Here is a 21,231-nt window from a genome sequence, read left to right as displayed (position 1 = left end):
TGCTAGAGAGTGAAAAAAAAAGTAGCTTTCTTCTTCCAGACTAGCCCTAGGGTGGAGAATATCACTACCATTGCTTTTGAGCAATGAATCCCTCCTGAGAATGAAATCCCCTGTGACAAATCTGAGGAATACAAAATGATACTTTAGTAATTACCTTTGCTGTGGTTCAGGAATTCCTCTGTAAATATAGGAATGTCAAAAACAGACCGTTCCTTTACTTCTGTTTCTTTCTGTAAATCAAGAGTAACAAAACAGTTCTTTTTTCCCCCCTTCTCTTCTTGAAGTATAGTTGACACACAATGTTACATTAATTTTAGGTGTACAATGTAGTGATTCCATAAGTCTATACATTATGCTGTGCTCAGCACAAGTGTAGTTACCATCTGTCACCATACAATGCCATTACAAAACCACTGCTATACCTTTTATCCCAGTGACTTACTTTTTCTAGAACTGGAAGACTACCTCCCACTCCCCTTCACCCATTTTGACCATCCTAACATCCCTCCCCTCTGGCAATCATCAGTTTGTTCTCTGTACTTATGGGCCAGTTACTGCTTTTTGTTTGTCTATTTATTCACTTGTGTTGTTTTGTTTTGTTTTGAGAGGGAGAGAGGGAAAGAGGGGGAGAGGGGGAGAGAGAGAGAGGGAGAGAGAGAGAAAGAGAGAGAGAAAGAGAAAGAGAGAGAGAGAGAGAGAGATTGAGAGAGAGAAAGAGGAAGGAATCTTAAGCTGGCTCCACGCTGAGTGTGAAGCCCTACATGGGGCTTGATTTCACGACCATGAGATCATGACCTGAGCCGAAATCAAGAGTCAGACGCTTAACCAATTGAGCCATCCAGATGCTCCCATTTTTTGTGTCTTTTTTTCCAATTACACATGTAAATGAAATCATGTGGTATTTGTCTTTCTTTGACTTGTTTTACTTAGCATAATACCCTTTAGGCCTAACCATGGCAAAATTGCATTATTATTTTATGGCTAAGTAATATTCCACTGTGTGTTATGTGTGTGTGTGTGTTTAAATAGGTAAGGCCTGAAGGCCATGTCTTCCTTAATGAAACAGTAGGGTGAGCAAGGATCAGTCCAAGTGAAGGTGTGAGGGAAATTCCACCTTTTCATTGGAATCACCTTTCATAGAGCTCAAGCAGGTTAAATATTTAGTTCTCTCAGGTGTACAATTGCTGTTCAATGAGAAATCTTAAAAAAAACCTACATAAGTTTCTCTAATGGAGAATTTGGAAGCCATTTCTGAGTTCTGTGCTTTGAATAGTCAACAGTATACAAGTATTGAGGTAGGAATAGAGAATGGGAATTTCCACATGTTTTTTCAGTTGCTTCTGTTGGTTATCCATGTAAAATGCTCTGAGATAGGGCTGTCTGTTCTAAGTTTGCCAAATGGACAATAAGAACTTTCAGCAGAGATCTGCCAGTCACGAGCAATAATAATGGCATCCTATTAGTACCACCACTTTACTTATTTACAGGCACAGCCTATAGTTGGGGATCTTTTACACTTTCTTCAGACACAGGAAAGACAAAAACAAAAACAAAATCAAGAAGTCAGAAATAACTAGCCTCTAAAACTGAGAAAATCCAGGATTATGTGTGATAGAAGAGAATAACAAAGCCTAAAATTAACTTGCCAATTTGGTGAATTTAAAAATAAAGTTTAAAAATAAAGGTCTCACAAAACTACTGCAAAATATATTCCACAGTGACCCTTAAGAATAAAGCCAATTTCAAGATGCCTTGGCTGGAATTTCTACAATGAATTTGAAGTTGAAAGGATTAGGAATATAGATTATAAGTGTATTGGCACAATGTTTAAAATCTTACATAAAAAAAAAAATCTTACATAAGATGGTAAAGACAACAGTGGGAAATGAGTACTGAAGAATTGCTAGTGAGATCTGAAGGTTCCAAAATCTTTATAACATAAAGAACGGTAAAAAAAACAACAAAAAAACAAAACATTCCTACAAAAACATGTTTAAAGCCAGAGATAGAATGCATCTTTCCTAACTCTTGCCACTAGCCTTTTATTATCTTTGAACACAAATATGATTGGTGCCCAGTAAAAAGCTAAGCAGTTAACAGTCTGTGAGGGAATTCTGACAACCAAGCTTCCATATTCATTTTGGCATCTGCCTCGTAAGGGGGCTGGGTTGTATGAACAGCCTGCCAATGGCAGCTGATCAAGAGAGACATCTAAGATGTTAAGTCTGAAAAACTATGTATTTACCTAAAGAAACTTTCCGAGCACTTAATTTTTACCTTTATCTCTTAAAGAAGGCAAGCAAATTTTCCCATATCAATTTAAAAATAAACAACAAAATTATCAGTGAAAGCCCCAATTTCAACATGCAAAGCTGTACCTTGGGCCAGTTCTTGGTGGTTTCTAGGAGAACTAATGCATGGGCAAGAAGAGTTGGTGCCAGAAAGGATCCTAGACATATTTCATAGTGGCTTTCTCAGGACTCTGCTGGCTTACCTATGCTCTAACTCTGTTGCTGGGTTGCTATAGGAAAATAGAAAACTTATGACATACAATTTGAACATGAACAAGGTGTAACAGATACAAGTCCACAAATGACTTTGTATAGTCTTATGACTTTATCATGCTACCTTGCTCAGTCTCCTACTTAACTTTACAGGTTCATATGAGATCAGTCACCTAGTCACAAGTCTAAGTATCTGCTAGTTAGGTAGGGAGGGATGCTCGCCCCCCAATTCTGTGGTACCAAGAGCTCTCTCCAAGGCCTTGAGTCTCCTCAGACAGGTAATTCTCCTCTTTGCCAGAGTGGCCCAAACCAAGCTAAATACATAAGGGCAGAGAATAGTACCGTGTAGGTACATTAACACACTGCCCGTTGGTACAGAGTCTTAGAGTGCAAAAGAAGAAACACGAAAGCAATTAAATGAAACTGCTCAGTCTCTGAAAGGCAAAAGCAATTCTACTTAACGGAAGAGTGGTAATAAAAACCATCAGCACTCTTCCATTACTGAGTACATTACTCGGCATGGAGAGGATCCTCCTGGGGGCTCTGATATACTTAAGCTGTTCCAAGGATCGCTCAAGGGATTAAAATCATAAGGATTTCATTACCTCTTCATTGAAAGGGTCTAATTTGTTCAGGCTGAGTGTCATTTTGTCATTTCTCATAAATTAAGGGAGAAACAAAATTATTGTTTCTATCTTAGTCCTCACATGAGATGTAGACGCTTTCTTGAGAGTAACACTAGTTGACTCCTGTGTCTAGAAGGCTGGCTTTTGGTCTAAGAGGAGCAAAAATGCCCTTCACTTAGGTTTTTTATTCTATATATTGAGTGGAGGGTAAAAGAACAGGGGCCCTTTCGAACTGAATCTATTTTGCTGTGATCTAGGTTCAAGGCCAGAATTTCATAGAACGTGACATGCTTTGCTCAAGGTCCCTTTACCTCAGGGAACACTCTTACTGCTGTGTACCAGTCCCAGTGCCCCAGTGCTGTGCAGGACACTCAAGTGGCTTTTAGGTCAGATTTGTTTAGCTCTGACAGGAACTTGCCAGTACCTGCCATGGTAACAATGTCTTAGGAATCCAAGTTCCACTTAGGAATAGAATAGGTTTCTTTATACAAACAAAATAATTTCTGTCTTAATTAGCGACAGATTTGGTGACCAACCGGCCCATTTTCACTTTCAACACTAGTTTGTTCCATTTAGTGTGGCATGTGCAGCCAAGAATGCCAAAATCGGATACAGAAGCCTGCATCTCACTCGTACTTCTGCCTGTAATTCAGTAAGTGATTCTGGGGAAGTTCTTTCCTGTCTCAGGCAAGTCACTTTTCTTGCCTGCAAAATGGGTGGGGGTGGGGGTGGGGTCAGTTGAGAGAGTTTCTGAGGTCTTAGTCTTTTTGAAGTGAAGAATATTTTTGAAGAATATTCTACTACATTTGTCATTTTACTCCTAATGGGATAAGTAAAGGGAAATAAGCATGTATTTAAAAGCTATGATGTTTTAGGCACTTTGCAAGATACTTGCTCTTTTATTAACTTACTCATAACTCTGCTCAAGTCATTTTACCCTCCTCAAGGTGCCCCTCACAAAACCTGAGGAATCTTTAAAGCCTGATTCGGTTCATCCTTTCCATGGGGAATTCTGTGGCTGCTTTTCACTCCTAGTGCTTTCTTATTTTTCTGAACTACTACACTAAGAAGTTATACGTAAGGAAATCATTATGTAACTATGTTTAAAAACTGTCAAACTATTTCTTTATTTCAATTGTTTTGAAATTACCAAGTTTAAGAAAGATATGATTCAATGTAAAATAAAATCTGATAAAGTGAGGGACATTAATTGGGTCAATAACCTTGCTAAGAGAGCTTTATCCTGATGTGGACATGCCAATAGACAGATTTACAGAGCCCACTGTATGCACATTTGAGAAACTACTGCTGGCTGTCCATCTACTCTCCTCTTGTTTTCCTTTGATTTAACATGTATCTAATCCTAAAATAGGGAAATCACACAGAGATTTATCCCTTTTTCATAAATCGAATCCATACCATGCTAAATCATGTAAATAAAAATAAAAAGCTTCATTTAATAAATAAAAAGCCTCATTTAATAAAAAGCTTCATTTCTCAAATCATCAGCAGGAGTTTCTGTGACTGAGTAAATCTACTAAATCTTTCCTGACTAAAACTATAAACTTTACGGAGGACAAAAATGCCACATATAATTTGGCCAGCAAAATTCATAGTGATGAAAGGAATTAATCAGTTGTTGACTAGAAAGTGTGAGATCTAATGTTTTAGATTATTGCCCAAATTCTCTTTTGCAACCACTAAGGATAGAGAAGTTATAAAGGATGCTTAATAAGGGAAAAAGGAAGTATGGAAATCTCATGATATGGGTAGGTGGGCACACAAAGAGAGAAATAAGTAATTATATAAGTATCTGGCAAAATGAAAAGCTTGCAACACTATTCAATTAGGCTTTTAAATATAAAGTATACATACAGTTTCTCAAGTAAAAAATATCATACTATTTCACCCTAATTAGAGCACGGAGATGTCAGGAGATGTCATATGTCTATATTTTCATAGGATTTATTTGAAGAATAAAATGCTAGTATTTATTATGCTTCTTACTTTCTAATTCATGGATGGCAATAAGTCTATTTGATGGGGTGCCTGGGTGGCTCAGTTGGTTAAGCGACCGACTTCGGCTCAGGTCACGATCTCATGGTTAGTGAGTTTGAGCCCTGCATCAGGCTCTTTGCTGACAGCTCGAGCCTGGAGCCTGTTTCAGATTCTGTGTCTCCCTCTCTCTGCCCCTTCCTCACTGTCTCTCTGTCTCTCTCTCTCCCTCTCTTTCTCTTAAAAATAAACACTAAAATAAAATTTAAAAAAGCATTAAAAATAACTTAAAAATAATCTATTTGACTTGTTAATCTAAATGTTTTCTCTATGTTTTGAAGGTCACCAATGCCAAATTAGGTATGAGAACTACAGACCCAAGAGAAGTAAGTAAGTTATTATTTTGAAAAAAATTATTTCTTAAAAAGCCAAAAGCACGCAAGATTACAACAGAAAATTCTTTTTTTGTAAATTTCCGCTGTTATTTAAACAGATGGGTTTTGTATAAAAATTAGTATTTCTGGAAGACCTCCCAATGCACGGACATCACGCTAGGTCGTAATGGGGTGGGTACAAGATGGAACTAGACCATGGGTGCCTTTGAAAAGATTATAATCCAGGATGTGAAGAACAGAAGCACTTGAATAATCTCAACACCTTAGCTAGAGCAGCTGACTGCAGATGAGAAACAGAGAGAGCTGTGAGGGTTAAAGGAAGCTAGAGACACAGGAAAAGCTTGAAAGAGGAAATGGAACTTGAAACCGGGTTTGATGGATGGCTAGAATTTCGCGAGGCAGAATGGGGTGATGGGGAGGGGTAATGGGAAACTGAGTGACAGACAGAAGTATTTTCATGCAAGAAAGAATATGAGCACAAGCATGAGGCAGAAAGGGATGGGGGCACATGGAGGACAATGAGTAGTAAAGGCTTTTTAACTAAGTATGTAAGATATACATGGGAAACATGGGAGTTAAGGTATTTGGAAAGGGAAGGTGGGACTTGATTACAGAAGACTCAGATTGCTGAGGTGAATGGAATTTGATAAGCGATGAAAAGTCACTGAGTATTGTAAAGCATGGAATTACCAAAATATTTTATTTTCTTATAACCATATGTGAACCTTGGGCTACCTATATAACGCTCTCTTTGCCAAGACACATAGCCAAGACACATGGGCCTAAAATCCTATATAGGAACATAGGCCCAAATCCTATGGATGACAGGCTAAACCAAATGGAGGGGAAAAAGCCAGTAAACAAATAAGTGCCTGTGAGCTAGGAACCAAGATACTGTCACTTGTGCTCCACTGACACTGTGGCTGAATAGTTCATTTTAACTAAATGTTGAATTCCCTAAAAAACAACTTTCTGAGAGTCACAGTGAGATATCTGATGATGAAAAACTATCATTAAGTTATGATTTTCAGCTGGTCTTCGTTTCTATACCTCACTCCAAATTCCAGCCATATTTAGCATTTCAAGGCAATAAAATTCTTGGACCACAAGGACTGGAGTTAGAGGCTGTAGTTCAAGGACAGACTCATGATAGGTGTCCGCCATATAGTAAGAATCCTTGAGCAAAAGCAACTCACCCGATATGAATTATGTGATAGGAAATAATATGCCATTCATTAAGAAAAAAAAAAAGAAAAAAAAGAAAGGTCCAAAAGCATGACAAACAGCAACATTATTATAAACAGATATATGATATGTAGACAGAAAGCTAATTACCTCATGATCATGAGTGGCCTGTCGGGCTGCATCTAAAATATGAAAGAATAAGAGAACATTAGTTTCAAGAACAAAACAAAACAATAACAAAACCCAAGCAACTGAACTGTGCTGCGCTACAGTTAGTTAGTTAGACAAAAGAGAAACAGCAGATGCAGTTCTGACCTTTGAGGAGAACAGAGTGGGAGAGTGGACAGGAGACACACACCATAGGCTGTTTATACAACATTAAAGTTTAGCAGGCAAGATGCCCAAATGTGGAGAAGATGCAATGGCTAAGGAATGACAGACTAGTGGGAGGTGGGGCTTCTCTGGCAATGTCTCCTGAAGAAAGGGGACTTGAAGGGTGTGATGAACAATTTTAACAGAGAACAAGAATCCATGAAGACTGGGATCTTGTCTGTCATGTTCACTGTTGCATCCTTAATGCCTAGGTGAAAGCCTGGTATAATAAAGCCTGGTAGACAATATATGAAAGCTCAACATGTAGTGTTTGAGTACACGAATACATGAATGGATGAATGAATGAAAAGGATGAGCACTGAAGGGTGGGAGAAATGGTGCACGAAGGCTTAGTGGTGTCAAAGAAAGGCAGGTATGTAGTTTAGCAGACTTGTTTAGAGGCAGAGAAATGCCTAAACCCGGAATTAGGAAAAAAAGCATAGGCAACTAAGAGGGGTCTTGGAACACAAATCAAATTATTGACACTGGATATGGAAATGCAACTGAGATTTTTAAATGAGAGTAATATGATTTTAATAAAATTCCAAGGTATGTTTGTGAATGTGGCACAATAGAGAAATGATGGAAACTTACCTTTTACATTTATCACGCTAACAATAGGCTTTGTGACACTCTGTCATGCACAACAAACTACAAAAACATCTCATTCTGGTTCTGATACCTTGCCTATGAGATTTGCCTTTCTGACGGTCCTGGGTTTTCCTACTGAAGACCTTGTAGGCCTCAGTCTTCTGATACTGCTCCAGTTCCTTCATGTAACGCTCCTTATCTCTGTCTGCTTCATCAAGGTAGCGCTAGGAAAGAAATGTGGAATTATTTTCAAGAAACACATCTGGGTAAAATATTAGTGAACTCATTGAAGAAAACAGAGGACAATTGGAATATGGGAAGAAAGTATATGAGGGATAAGCTCTAAGGGAGACTAAAGAAATCATATGGATAGAAAAAAATATAATCCTTCAATTATAAAAGAAATAAGTGATTCTAATTCTTTACACTATTACATTTTCTAACTTAATGAAGACAAGTTCTATTGAGATCATTCTCATAAAATATTCATACGAAGACATTACAGTTATTCCTCTAACCCCATAGACAGACCTATACATGGCCACTAGAGTCCTCAAGAGGACTGAACACCACATAGGCATATTTAGTCTTCCCAAGAGAAAGGATGGAATATTACTTTGTTTCTCTATCCCCAACCCATTCTGAGAGAATGATCTCATACATCAATTGGCCTTTTAAGAGCCAGAAGAGTAGAGCACGAAAGCCGGGAGACACAAAGAACATAAAAAGGAATGACCTCATCCTATGGACCTAAAATGGACTACTATGACAGAGCCTATATCTGCACTCTTTGTGCTATTAATTATTTAAATAAAGCCATTGATCCAACAGGATAATTTTGTTTAGTGCCTTGTCCTTTTCATTCAGCAATTAGGTTTAAGAAATAATGTATAAAAATAGTGCTTTTAAATGGACACAAACTAGAGTCAGATATTACATTAAAAACCTTGTCTTGCACAAGAGTCAGATGTAGAAGACACCCGACTGGTCAAACATGGGACAATTTAAGTACCCCAATACTGAAGTACAGTAATAAAATTATAAACCTTTGGGGAAAAAAATTAGTATGCTCATACCAATGATAAATAACAAACAGCAGGGAGGAAAAGGGTTCTTGCTTAAGTTAGAATGCTGAAAGCTGAGCAGTAAATGTGAAGGGAGTGCTAGAGTTGGAAAATTATCATTTTGCAACCCTCACGGTAAAGATTAGACCAAGCAAGTCATCAGTGGATGCTAAATCTAGGGGGGACGTCGATATGGAATGGACTCTGTATGTTGTTAAAATGTCTCTCCACAGATTGCTTATTAATTGTAAAAGAGAATAAAAAAACTTTATCGAGAGAGCAAAATTAACATTACCAGTAAGGAATAAAAGGACATTGTGTGCCTGCACATGTGATACCCGGAGAAGGACACAATACCACCTATGCAGTATTCTAAGAATGCATAACTCAATGTCATCACAAGGAAACATTAGACAAGTACAAAATGAGCAATGTTCATTAGAAGTAAACAAAAAGGAGGTGGAGAAAGAGGGAGGGATTGCATTCTTAAAAAATATCAATGTCATGAAAGACAAAGAAAGACTGTGGACATATCCCAGATTAAAGGAATCCAGAGTTCTGACTATGAAACACAAAACCCTGCCCTGGACTGGAATCTGAACTGGAGGAGGAAAATGTCACAGAGGAAGGATATTAGGTCAACTGACAAAATTGGAATATAGACAGTAAATTAGATAAAAGTATTGTGTTAATATAAAATTATACAGCTGATAATGAAACTATGTGTGAGAAAACATATCTACTTTTAGGAAATGCACACTGAAATATTTAGGGGTGAAGGGCAATGAGGTATATAACTTACTCTCAAATGATTTTGAAAAAAGGTGTGCGTGTGTGTGTGAGAGAGAAAGCACACAAGCATGAGTGTGCGTGCACGTGGGTATGTCAGTGAGAGAGAGTGAGCATGCACATGCACACACAAGCAAGTGAGCGTGAGTGCTTAGTATGTGTAGCTTGCTCAGAAGAGTGTAAGTGCATACGCAAATGGACAGACGGGGTAAAACGTGTTAACTACGGGTGAATTTGGGTAAAGGGTATTTAGCCATTCTTTGTACTATCCTGTGTTTATAACTTTCTGTACATTGAAATTTTTTCAAAATAAAAAGTTAAAAACGGGCAACTAGGTGGCTCAGTCTGTTAAGTGTCTGACTTCGGCTAAGGTCACAATCTCATGGTTGGTGAGTTTGAGCCCTGCTTTGGGCTCTGCTGTCAGTGCAGAGCTTGCTTTGGATCCTCTGTACCCCCCTCTCTCTGCCCCTCTCCCCTTTCAAAAATAAATAAACAGTAAAAAGAAAAAAAGTTAAAAACAAACACGAAAACCTTTGCCCTACCTAATAGTGGTTATCTCTGGAGAAAATTAATGTTACTTTTGCTTTTTCCTGTACACACTTCTGCATCATCTTAAAAACATGTTAAACAAAGAGCATGTATTAATTATGAAATTAAGAAATTAAAAACAAAAGAGTAAACAATGAAGTATGGAGTATGTACAGCTCACGATCCCTTTATACATTAGGGATAAAATAATGGACAATATGCACTGGTTTCTACTTGCTGGCTACTACAGAGAGCTTCAAGTTGCAACTTAATATAATCTCCTTGAAATTTTCTGAATTCAGTTAATTCCCCAGAGTATTTTTCAATTTGGTTTTTGTTTGTTTGGAATCCTTTGTAAAGAGTATGAGACATAAAAGAAATATAGCTATCTTTCAGATGCTGAGAATGCTGGGAACTTTTAACCCCAAGCCACTCCCACAACCTACCATCATTCTGCTTTTGTGGCATTTCAACCAATTTGTGGCTATCTTGTCCTTAATTCCTCTCAACCCTGTCTAACAAATGGATTTGTTTCAGTTTGGCAACAGTGTTAGTTTTTGCTTAGAGAGGAATTCAAATAGTTCTTGCTTTATTTTTCATAGTGGGTTAAATTTGCCAGAACTCGTTAAAAAAATTTAAACAAAAATCTTATGTGAACAGCAGAATTTTATCAAATGACCTTTTCTTATTGAACTCCTGACTTTTCATTTGACTCGGTAGAATAAATTATATCAACAGATTTCTTAATTTCTCAATATTGAATCACTTTTTATAAAATTCTTATATGAACTCTCAGCATATAAATCAAATAAAAGTAGAGCTGCTTTGGTTTAGGGGGGCTGCTAGGGGCCCTCCTGCTTGTACCCCTGAAGCAGATCCTGAAACAGTACAAAAACCACTGTGCTAGAGAAAAGAGTTATGTTGAATCCTGCTGTTCTGTTCTTCTACGCCCCATGACAAAATTGAAGAATCAACCACCCATCCTCTTTGCTTTTCTGATGGAAGCTATTTTTGAGGCATAATCAAAACCAAGCAGAGGATCAGGAATAGGAACAATTACCTGTTTTTCCTCAGGGGGCAGTTTACTCCATTCATTGCCTAACATCCTTGTGATTTCTGGAAATGGGACTTCTGGTCTTTTTGCTCGAAGCTGTTCTCGACGCTCGTTCATGAATCGAACATATCCTGTAAGGGGGGATTTGGGTGCGTTGCTGTCTCGAAGAGGTTTCTTCCTCTTTCTTCCTTTGGACCAACCTCCTCGTTTACTTCTTTGCTGTAAGACAAAACAAAAAAACCAAAAACCAAATTACAAAATCCACCCAAATAACACAACAATAAAACAAACGAACAAAACAGGATAAGAGTTGCATTTTCCTACTATTAGGAGCCTAGATATTCAAAGCTCTCCAAATCTGTCATAGGTACAAACAACTACAATGCAGTCTTCAAGAAGGAACTCTAGATGGTTCATCTGCACATCCTTTCATGTACCACACTACAGACTGTTACATTAAGGGGCTAATCCTAACTGATGAGAAGAAGGGGCACCATGATCATGTACACTTTGGCCTTCATACGCACTTAACAAGTCCTAACTCCTGACAGGGGAATTTCCTAAATGAGAAATGCAGCACATACATAGCACTGTGCCAGGGACACTGTCATGGTAGATCAGAACAAGATGTCACAAACACTGGGCAAAGAGACAAGTTGTAGTACAGGGCTTAAAAATCATTCGTGAAGGATATTTTTCATTGATACCATTCAAAGACCAGTTCACTTCCCACAGTAGACAACATATAGATTTCTAAATTAATATCGAAATTTCATCAAGTATAACATATCCAAAATGAATACTTAGTTTTTTGCCTTGATGACTTGTTCCTTAAGATGTTTATTTTATAAAGTCAGAGGTCTTTATATGTTATGAGTTACATCAAAAAATGAAATCACCTCAAAAAAGTTTAAAGAAAGGACTGAGGTACTACTGATGTTTTACCACAGCCCTTTCTCTTTGTCTTTCTTTTTTTAAAGTTTATTTATTTATTTATTTTGAGAGAGAGAGAGAGAGAGCGAGCAAGCACATGAACAGGGGAGGGGCAGAGAGACTGACCAAGCCATCCAAGCACCCCCCATCTCTTTGTCTTTTAATGAGATGAAAGCTCCCTCACACTTTTGCTTCATAATTTTACAAATACACACAGCCTATCACTTAATAAACTTTTATGGATACAAGAATTCTTCTTTCAAAGAGAAAGATAAATGAAATGGGACAAAAACATTAAAATATTAATTATAGTACTGTAGTCCTCCAAATTAATATGAATTATTCACCACTGGGCAAATGGTGTATTTGCTATCAGCCTTTTTCCCCCCTGATTTTGTCTTGTAAACTTAGTAACATTAAAGCTACTAAGGATTTTAAGATGTTTAAGAAGCTTCAAGCATTCATTATAATCTTAAAGGATGCCAACATGAAAAGAATCAGCTCTTTTAAAGTAAGAAAAAAGATGATGGGGCACTGGAAAGGCTCAGTTGATTGAGCATCCGGCTCTTCATCTTGGCTCAGGTCATGACCTTGGCTCAGGTCATGGTTTGTGGGATTGAGCCCTGCGTTGGGCTCTGTACTGGCATCATGGAGCCTGCTTGCGATTCTCTCCCTCTCTCTCTGACCCTCCCCTGCTTGCACTTACTCGCAAATTAAATAAATAAACTTTAAAAACAAATAAATAAAACAAGAAAAAAGATGAAATTCATGGTGGTATTCTTGTATGACTAAAAGAGAGTGCCTTAACGTGGACAATGTAATCAATCAATTGTGAGGAACACTGAAAGTCCAACAAGGGCATGACTGCCCCAGGCCCATATGGAACCTTGTGTGAATTAGAGAAGGATGCCCTCTATGGGAGGGTGAATGGCTTGGTAAGTGGTGTGGATCCTCTGAGAATGTATGATTCCATGCTATAGGGCTTGGTGTGCATAAAATGTGTGGCCTTGAACAAGCGCATGTAGACTTCTCGTTAATTACTTATTTAAATCATTCATTCATTCAGTAAGCATTTGTTGAGCATCTAGTATGATGTAGGTATAAATTTATTAAGCAGGGGGAAAAAGAGTCTACTTGTCTCTGTGTCATTAAAACCATTAATATGGTTTTATGTGAAACCATTAATATGGTTCTACGAAGCAAATTCTGCAGAATGTAGGGGGGCCAGAGGATGAATGCTTCGATCAATTCCTTTGCTGACTGCTTCTTTAGAAACTTCAGAGACTGGTAACAGGAAGAAATGCTTCTTCAGCTTACCTCATCTTCATGCCTCTGTTCAGTGCCTTCTGCTGTATTTGAAGCCTCATTCTGAAGCAACTGACCTTGGGAGAGATCCTCCACAAATTCTGGATTGTTGGTGGATGATGTGGCTCCACTACTATATGGAACCTCTGGGTGGGTTAACCTTAAGAGTAACAGGCAGATGTGTTCAGTTATCAATAGCATCAAAGATTCCTATTTACCAAGGTTCAAGACAAATTGCCCTGTCAACAAAAGCAGAAGCCAGGTTTAATTACCCCACCTCATTTGTGTAAATGTAAATAAGGTCTCCAGAACAGTTATAGAGTATTTAAAAAACTAGTTTCAGTGCTTGATTGAACCAGGTCATTTTCACGGAGAAGACTTCTATTAAAAATAACTAGGGGCAACTGGGTGGCTCAGTTGGTTAAGCGTCCAGCTCTTAGTTTCAGCTTAGGTCATGATTTCAAGGTTTGTGAGTTCAAGCCCCACATTGGGATCTGTGCTCATGGCGTGGAGCCTGCTTGGGATTCTCTCTTCCCCTCTCTCTGCCCCTCCCCTGCTCACTTGCTCTCTGTCTCTCAAAAATACATAAACTTAAAAAAAAAAACAAACAAACTATAATCTTTTCTCAAAAAATGACCTCTCCCCTCAACATTGACATTTTAGTTCTGAGCATGCAACAGAGTCTCACTTTTATATGCTACTTTTCATGCATCTTATCTCCAGTGTAAAGGGAAAATATTGTTAATGGAAAAGGAGAATAGGAATGGGAGTTGTAGAGGCAGGGTGCCCTGTCACAGAAGGGCGTAAGAAGTATCTCCTATGGTACATTCCATAGGTTATTCCTTCTTGGACTCAAGTGTTTATTGACAACCAGATCATCTAATGATATTATTAAGTTCAGTAAGTTCAGGTATAAATGTTAAGAAATAAAACACATTATTTCTTTTCTGTTTCCAGCATTCTGTTCCAGACGAGTTGGCAAACCAGATCTCAACCTTCTGAAAAGTGGACATAATAAGGTAGATGACTGGATTCACTCACTATTCTGGAAGAATATATACTTCATAGGGTTATAGGCAAATAATTACAATGCAATGTAAGTACTAAAATAGAGGTATGTAAAAAGTGTATGGTATGATGAATTTCATACATATGTAGAGGATGTTAAGAAAGATTTTACAGGGGTCTTGAAAGATAAATAGGTACTCGCCAGGTAAACATCATTACAGGCAGAAAGAAAAGAGTATAACAGGAGTAAGGGCAACCTTTCAGGAGGCTACTGCTATAGACTAAGTGACAGACTGGCAGGCAGGATGGAGAAGAGGGGAATGATAGCTAAGAGATATTTCAGGGATAGAGTGAACTTAATGACTGAGTCAAAGGTAACTCTATGGGTGATTATGCACTATTAGCCAACGTCAACTGGAAAGTGTGTGGGGGATGGGTGGGGTGGGTGTAAGACAGAAGAGAAAACGGTAAGTCTGAAACACTCATGGCATAATTAAGTGAAGCTGTCCCACAGACAACTGGAAACATGCATTGAGAGAACAGAAGTGAAGAAAATCAGAAAAATGGGAAGTGCTGGATATTCTCCAGAAAGAGAGAAGAAAGTCAGGACAGAACTCTGTTGGAAAAGATCATTTGAAGAGCAAGCATTAGAAAAAGTAGGAAAGACTAAGCAGGGCATTAAAAGATTTAGGAGAGAATACTGTCAAAGAGGCCAAGGCAGAAAGACTTTTTAGAAGTGGGTATGAACCAAGTAAAAAGATGCAGATGTCGAATAAGATAGGCTGAAAAGTATCTGCTAAATTCGAAGACCTAAAGGTTGTTGGCAATTTTAGGGAGCATAGTTTTAGTAGAATTAGGGGAATAATATCCAGATTCCAGTGGGCTGAGAAATGAATGAAAGCAGATGCACACTGTCCTGGAAATGAAAGAAATTACACTTTTCTGACCCTTTCTAGAAAATATAATAGATGATTTTAAGCAGGAGTTTCCTACATTTTTGAGGTCTTTGAGGTCCTTTGAAAAAGACTAAGAGAAATTATGAACTCAATGCCAGTCATGTTCTCTGAAAAGAGGCGCCATCAGAGACCCAGTTTGATCCTGGTAGCTTTATTTTCCAGATGTTTCAATCACTTTGGATGGCTTTGGCAACTTGTTTTTTCACTCACTGTCATTCTTGTTCCAACAGTGCCATCAACTTTTAAGTTACTAATTCTTGTACATTCTTATTTCAGTAAAATATGAAAGTTAGGTTTGGGAAAATGTATCAATCCTATGAATCCCTGACTGAAATGAACAGAAATCAGAGGGGAGTGGTCACAGGCATCAAATGTCTCGGAGATGACAAGTTGGACACAGTTTGGAAAAAAACAAAACAAAACAAAACAAAACAAAACAAGGTTTTTTTGTTCCTATAAATGAATTGGCACGCTCTTAGTTAAAGCCAACAACCCTTCCATTTGTGCCATGGACCCCACAGCATTTAGCCTACTCAAAGACAGGTTTTTAGCAATTCTGCCCTCTCCTGCATTACCAATTCTTCCTTCTCCACTGGATCAGCCTAGTCAGCAAGCAAATGTGACATTTTTTACTCTTACCTTGTTACCTTAAAACAAAATGAAACAAAACAAAAAGCACTTTCTGGATCCCACTTCATTTTTCTCTTTTCCATTACAGAATTATTCATAGAGACCATCCCCAACTTAAGACAGTTTGATTTATGATTTTTCAACTTGACGATGGTGGGAATGTGAGATAGATTCAGTAGACACCACACTTGGACTTTTGTATTTGGATCTTTTCTTGAGCTTAGTGATATGCTGCGTGGTCCTCTCTCACAATGCTGGGCAGCTGCAGTGAGCCTCAGCTCCTGGTCAGCCTCGCAATCACCAGAGTAAATAACTGATACCGTTATGACCATTCTGTATCCATACAAGTGTTGTTTTCACTTTCAGTATAATATTCAACAAATTACAGATATTCAACACTTTAGGCTTTGTGCTGGATGATTTTGCCTAACCGTAGGCTAATGTAAGCGTTCTGAGCACGCTGAAGGTAGGCTAGGCTAAGCTATGATGTTCGGTAGGTTAGGTGCATTAAGTGCATTTCTGACCAATGGTATTTTCAATTTACTATGGGTTTACCTGGAGGTAACCCCATGGTAAGCTGAGGAAGATCTGTACTCTGAAAAGAATTGTTTATATCTATTGGCTTCAATTTCTCTTCTTTCATTCTCTCTTAAACGTAACCCAAAGGACATGTGTACTTACAACTCTTATAAAAGTCACCAATGCCCTCCATGCTAAATTCCGCATCATTTCTCAGCCTTCATCTCACCCGATTTTCCAAAAGTTTTTAACACAGTTGATCTCTTCCTCTTGAAATACCTTTTTTTAACTTGTTTTCCAGGACATGGCACTCCTCTGGTTTTTCTGCTACGTTTTTAGCTATTCCCTTTAGTGTTCTTTGTTGACTTTTCCTCTTCTGCCTGGCTTAAATGCTAGTGTATCCCAGAGCTCAGGCATTAGATCTCTTCTCTTTTCTATCTACATAGTGCTCATTTCTTCAGTGATCTCAGCCAGTCTCTGGCTTTAAATATCAGGTATATGCCGATGATTCCCGTGTTTCTTTTTCTAGTCTAGACCTCCCCTAACCCCTAAGTCCTATATCAAGCTGTCTATTTGACATTTCTGCTTGGATATCTAGCAAGCATCTCAAATTTAAAATCTCCTGCTTAGTTTTCCCCATCTAAGTCATCCCTTCGGTCACTTAGGCCAACAGTTTGGAGTTGTCCTTGATTGCTTTTTTCTCCCTTCTCACATCTCATCTGGTTTTTCAAGCAAATCTTAACTTGGTTTATCTTCAAAATATACGTCAAATTCTACATGGCACCAAACCCCATTCCCATTATCCCTGAAACCCTCTCCAATGAGGCTCACCCCTACTACTCCAACAAAAATACTCTTGTCACTAGTGATGTTGTTTAACTCATCATCTCTCACTTGAATTATTTCAGGAGCTTAACTCGTCTCCTTGCTTCAGCCCCTGCTCCCTTCACTCTATTCTCAATATAACAGCCACAGGGATCCTATTAAAAAATAAATATCAGATCATTCTGCTCAAAATCCTCCAATGCTTTCTCACCTCTCTCAGAGTGCCAGTTAAAAGTGCTTACTCTGACCTATAAGATCGTACATGGTCTAGTCCTTGCTACTCAAAAGTATGGCCCTCATACCAGCAGCACTGACATTGCCTGGGAACACACTACCATGTAAAATCTCTAGCCCTCACTCAGACTTTCTGACTCAGAAAGCACCGATGTAGTCCTCTACTACCTTCCCCTTGGTATATATACTCTGCTCCAGCTACACTGGCTTCCTGGGTACTTCTAAAAGGTAAAAACATTTCTAACCCAGGGTTTTTGCACTTCCTTTTCCTTCTGCCTAGAATAATCTTCCCCAGATAACTGCATGCTAGCTACCTTGCTTCCTTCAGGTCTTTATTCAATTCACTTTGAAAGCATTTCTGGGCCATCTTATCTAAGACTGCACCCCAAAGCCTTCCCAACCCTCTTCCCTGCTTTGTTAATCTATAGTTTTTAACAACATAGTATGTATTTTACTTAATTATCCTGTTTACTCCCTGATGTCCCCAGTAGAATTTAAGCTCTACGGGGATTGGTATTTTTGTCTGCTTTGTTCATTGCTTAGTATCCAGTGCCTAGAACAGTGTCTGGCACATAGGAGACACTCAGAAAATTTTTCTTGAATGAATTGGATTTAACAACTAGGCAACTTTTAGAAAAGTCTTGGAGAACAGCTTTATCTGAATAGTAACGTCAGAAGGCAGATAGTAACGAAGAAATATATGTGAGGTAAGAAAACAGAATAATTACAAAGTCTAGTCCATTTTTCAAGAGCTCTAAAGAATATTAAAATAATTCATCGCAGGGATTAGCTAGCACTTCAATCAGTGAATGTATTTCTTCCGTGGCAAATAACTTCTAAATAGAAAAGATAAAAATTCAAGTGGAACAGAGATTTTCGAGGGAAGAGGGACTATTGCTATTAGTGCTTTTCTATATTCCTTTATACATCTGCCCAAAAAATACCAAAGAAAGGAGATGGGGGGGAAGAAAGGAAGAGAAGTCAGTCAAGTCAGAGCTCCTAGGTATCTTGAATAAAGAGCCATATTAAAAAAATCTGATCTTAAAAAAAAAAAAAATCAGACCTCTGGGGGAAAAATTATTTTCATATCTGTGGCAATTCAAACAGAAAATGAACTTGATTTTTAGAGCTAGCCCTGTGGCAGGTTATTTACTTAATGGTAGCTATGTAATTCTCTTAACCAGGAGGAACTGATGTTTCCTAGATCCACATATTGCTGTGCCAGTTCACAGGCACCAGAACACGGCAAATGACAGCTGAATGCAGATCACAAAGCAGCTTACAATGGCTCTCACTCTCTCTTTTGTGAAGCCTAACAAACATAACTTCTGGTTTTATGATATAAAACAGTCTCTTTAGCACCTCATCCATTATCAGAAGCTTTGTTTTAAAGCTTGGTGGAGGCCCAGTGTCCCAGAGCAGCTGCTTACCCAGTTGTGGCCAGATCATTACTCTCCTTGGAGCCATCTTCCTCTGCAAAAAGGGGTGGCAGGGTAGAGCCCGTCATCAAGGTTTCCATCTCTCTGAAAGGAAGAGACAATAAGAAAATAATTATAATGGCTTAATTACTTCCAGTTGAAGTTCCATTAATATAAGCCAGGCTTCCTTAAATTTATCACATCAGCAGCAGAATAGAAATGGACCTAAATGTTTATTTTCTTGATTTGGACATAAATCAATTTAAACACTGGTTAATGGGTTCTTACTGACCGACTAGACTAAAAAGCATTAGATTTTAATAAATGGGACAGAGTTTGGAAATTCCTTTTTGTTCATTAAGAATACCTTCAAAAATATTCTTCATTTACTGTAAAAACTGTTGAGCAGAGTAAGTCAGAAGCACAGAGTAACAGCAACCCTGAACAAGTTATTCAACTTCTATGAGATATTATTTCACCATCTTAGACACATACAAGATTGCTGACTTGACCCACAGGGTTATTGTGAAGGATTAAACTGAAAGAGCTTCATAAACAGAGAAAGGCTAAGATGGTAAGTGCTTTGAGTATTATTACATAAAGCAAGGTATTGTTATTACAGCATTACTGGGTCTCAGTCCCAGATGAATCATCCTTAGATTAAGTGGTAACAAACTGAGCCCTCCAAAAGGAAATAATGCAAAGGAAGTGGAGGCTGGAAGGCATACTGATGTGGAGCAGAGGTAAAGAAACCTCACTTCCAGGTCAGAAATATGTTCCACATCACCATGACGACCAACGGAAATAGCATGCACCTGGGTACAGGAAACAACTAAGCTTAATTGAAGAAAACAAAATAAATTACAAGAACTTGAAGGTTATCAGACTGAAAGGATAAAAGGACAAAGTGACAAAGAGAGTAATTTCACTTAGCATCTCACTACAAAGAAAGATTTTTCTCTTTCAAGGCTCACCACCAATGGTGGTATCACCCCATAGAGCCAAAAGCAGTAGCCTTCCATTCATCGTGAAAGTGATATTCAAACAAAACATTCAACAGTGACCCCAAACAGTAACCACTTAAGGGGAACTGCAAACCACTCAAGAAAGAGAGTGCTTCAATCAAGCGGGGAGAATTGAGAAGCAAATTATGAGAATTCACTTAGGAGCTCCCTCAGCAGTTATTTCAGGGGCTGCTGCTGAGGAGACCTAGTGAAACTGCAATTAAGAGGAAAGCAGGGCAGCCCAAGCAGAGCTAGGATTCATCCCACTGAGGTGGAAACCAGAGGAAGATGCAGACGACACTGACACCAAATTCTAAATGTTCAATAGAATAATTTACTTCAAAAATGGTGACACTGATGGCTTATTTCTTATTCTTATTTTCTTGTTTTTGCTTCTAAATTTTTATTTAGCAGACCGGTTTCATAAATAGCTTAATGTGAAAAAATGCATCTCTGTATGACTAATACCCATTGCAGTGGGTAGAGCATGGAAAGCAGAGAGAGAAACTTCAGACTCAATCAGGAGTTTATTCCATGTGCCAGGAAGCTTGCTAACCCTTCTCAATTCCTTCAAGACAAGGGGATTTACAAGGGGCTCTGACAAATACTGCAACATTCCATTCTAGATGTTTTCTAGAATAATCCTGACATAGGTGTATTTACATTTTAATTTGATTTTAATTCACATTATGCACAGACCAGATTAGAGCCTGGGCTTTAAGGGCTGCTAACATCACCTTACACTGATATTCATCTTACCAAAAAAAACCCCTAATCAATTAAATGCCATACAGTCTAACTGTAAACCACAGGAAAACATTCAAATAGGTATTCACTCCCAAACCTTAAAAGGACCCATTTAGCTGGCTTCTTATTAAAGTCTCCCTAAAAGTAAATGGCCTTTCAATAACTTTAAGATTCAGCATTTGAAGTTCCTGGCATCTCTTACTGAACCTCAAAGGTGATATATTATCTGGCGGGGGGTGGGGGGGGGGTGGGGGTGGTGGCGCCAAATGAACTCTTTTCATTCTCTGTGCCAACATGACCGTCTTCAAGTGTTTCCCAGTTCTCTTCAGTCATTGTTGAGGTATTGGGAGCAAGATTGGGAGGCAGCTGGACAACACAACCTTAGCAACATATAAACAGATCATATAAACAAAGGAAGTTGAGAGAACACAAATGTCTTGCTTCTTTTTCTTAAGTTTGTTTTACTGAACCCATATGGCTTCAGATATATTTTCTCTAGTGTTACTGAGTAGTCAGGTCCCTAAGAAATGAGTAATAAAGTGGGTGGAA

At 38.3% G+C, this 21,231-nt stretch overlaps 1 protein-coding gene and 1 long non-coding RNA gene across 5 annotated transcripts in view; one reads left to right on the top strand and one right to left on the bottom strand.

The window, feature by feature from the left end:
• Positions 1-21,231, bottom strand: part of HMG20A (high mobility group 20A) — a 68,500-nt gene that overhangs the window by 7,397 nt on the left and 39,872 nt on the right. For all 4 annotated transcript variants that reach the window (XM_060617985.3, XM_060617984.3, XM_060617983.3 and 1 more), the window contains 6 exons: positions 18,944-19,036; positions 13,354-13,501; positions 11,110-11,322; positions 7,760-7,892; positions 6,856-6,887; positions 155-230 (listed from right to left, as the gene is read on the bottom strand). In XM_060617985.3, the coding sequence (XP_060473968.1) occupies positions 155-230; positions 6,856-6,887; positions 7,760-7,892; positions 11,110-11,322; positions 13,354-13,501; positions 18,944-19,032 (691 nt within the window). In that variant the 5' untranslated portion in view covers positions 19,033-19,036. The remainder of the gene's footprint in view (positions 1-154; positions 231-6,855; positions 6,888-7,759; positions 7,893-11,109; positions 11,323-13,353; positions 13,502-18,943; positions 19,037-21,231) is intronic.
• Positions 2,935-15,290, top strand: LOC132668859 (uncharacterized). The gene is made up of 3 exons (XR_009605822.3): positions 2,935-3,782; positions 5,467-5,511; positions 14,299-15,290. It is a non-coding gene; the product is annotated as an uncharacterized LOC132668859 (long non-coding RNA).

This window comes from Panthera onca, chromosome B3 (genome assembly GCF_046562875.1).
Source record: "Panthera onca isolate mPanOnc1 chromosome B3, mPanOnc1 haplotype 2, whole genome shotgun sequence".
Taxonomy (NCBI): Eukaryota; Metazoa; Chordata; class Mammalia; order Carnivora; family Felidae; genus Panthera; species Panthera onca.
Note: the sequence above shows the minus strand (reverse complement) of the source record. Positions and strands in the feature narration are given on the sequence as shown.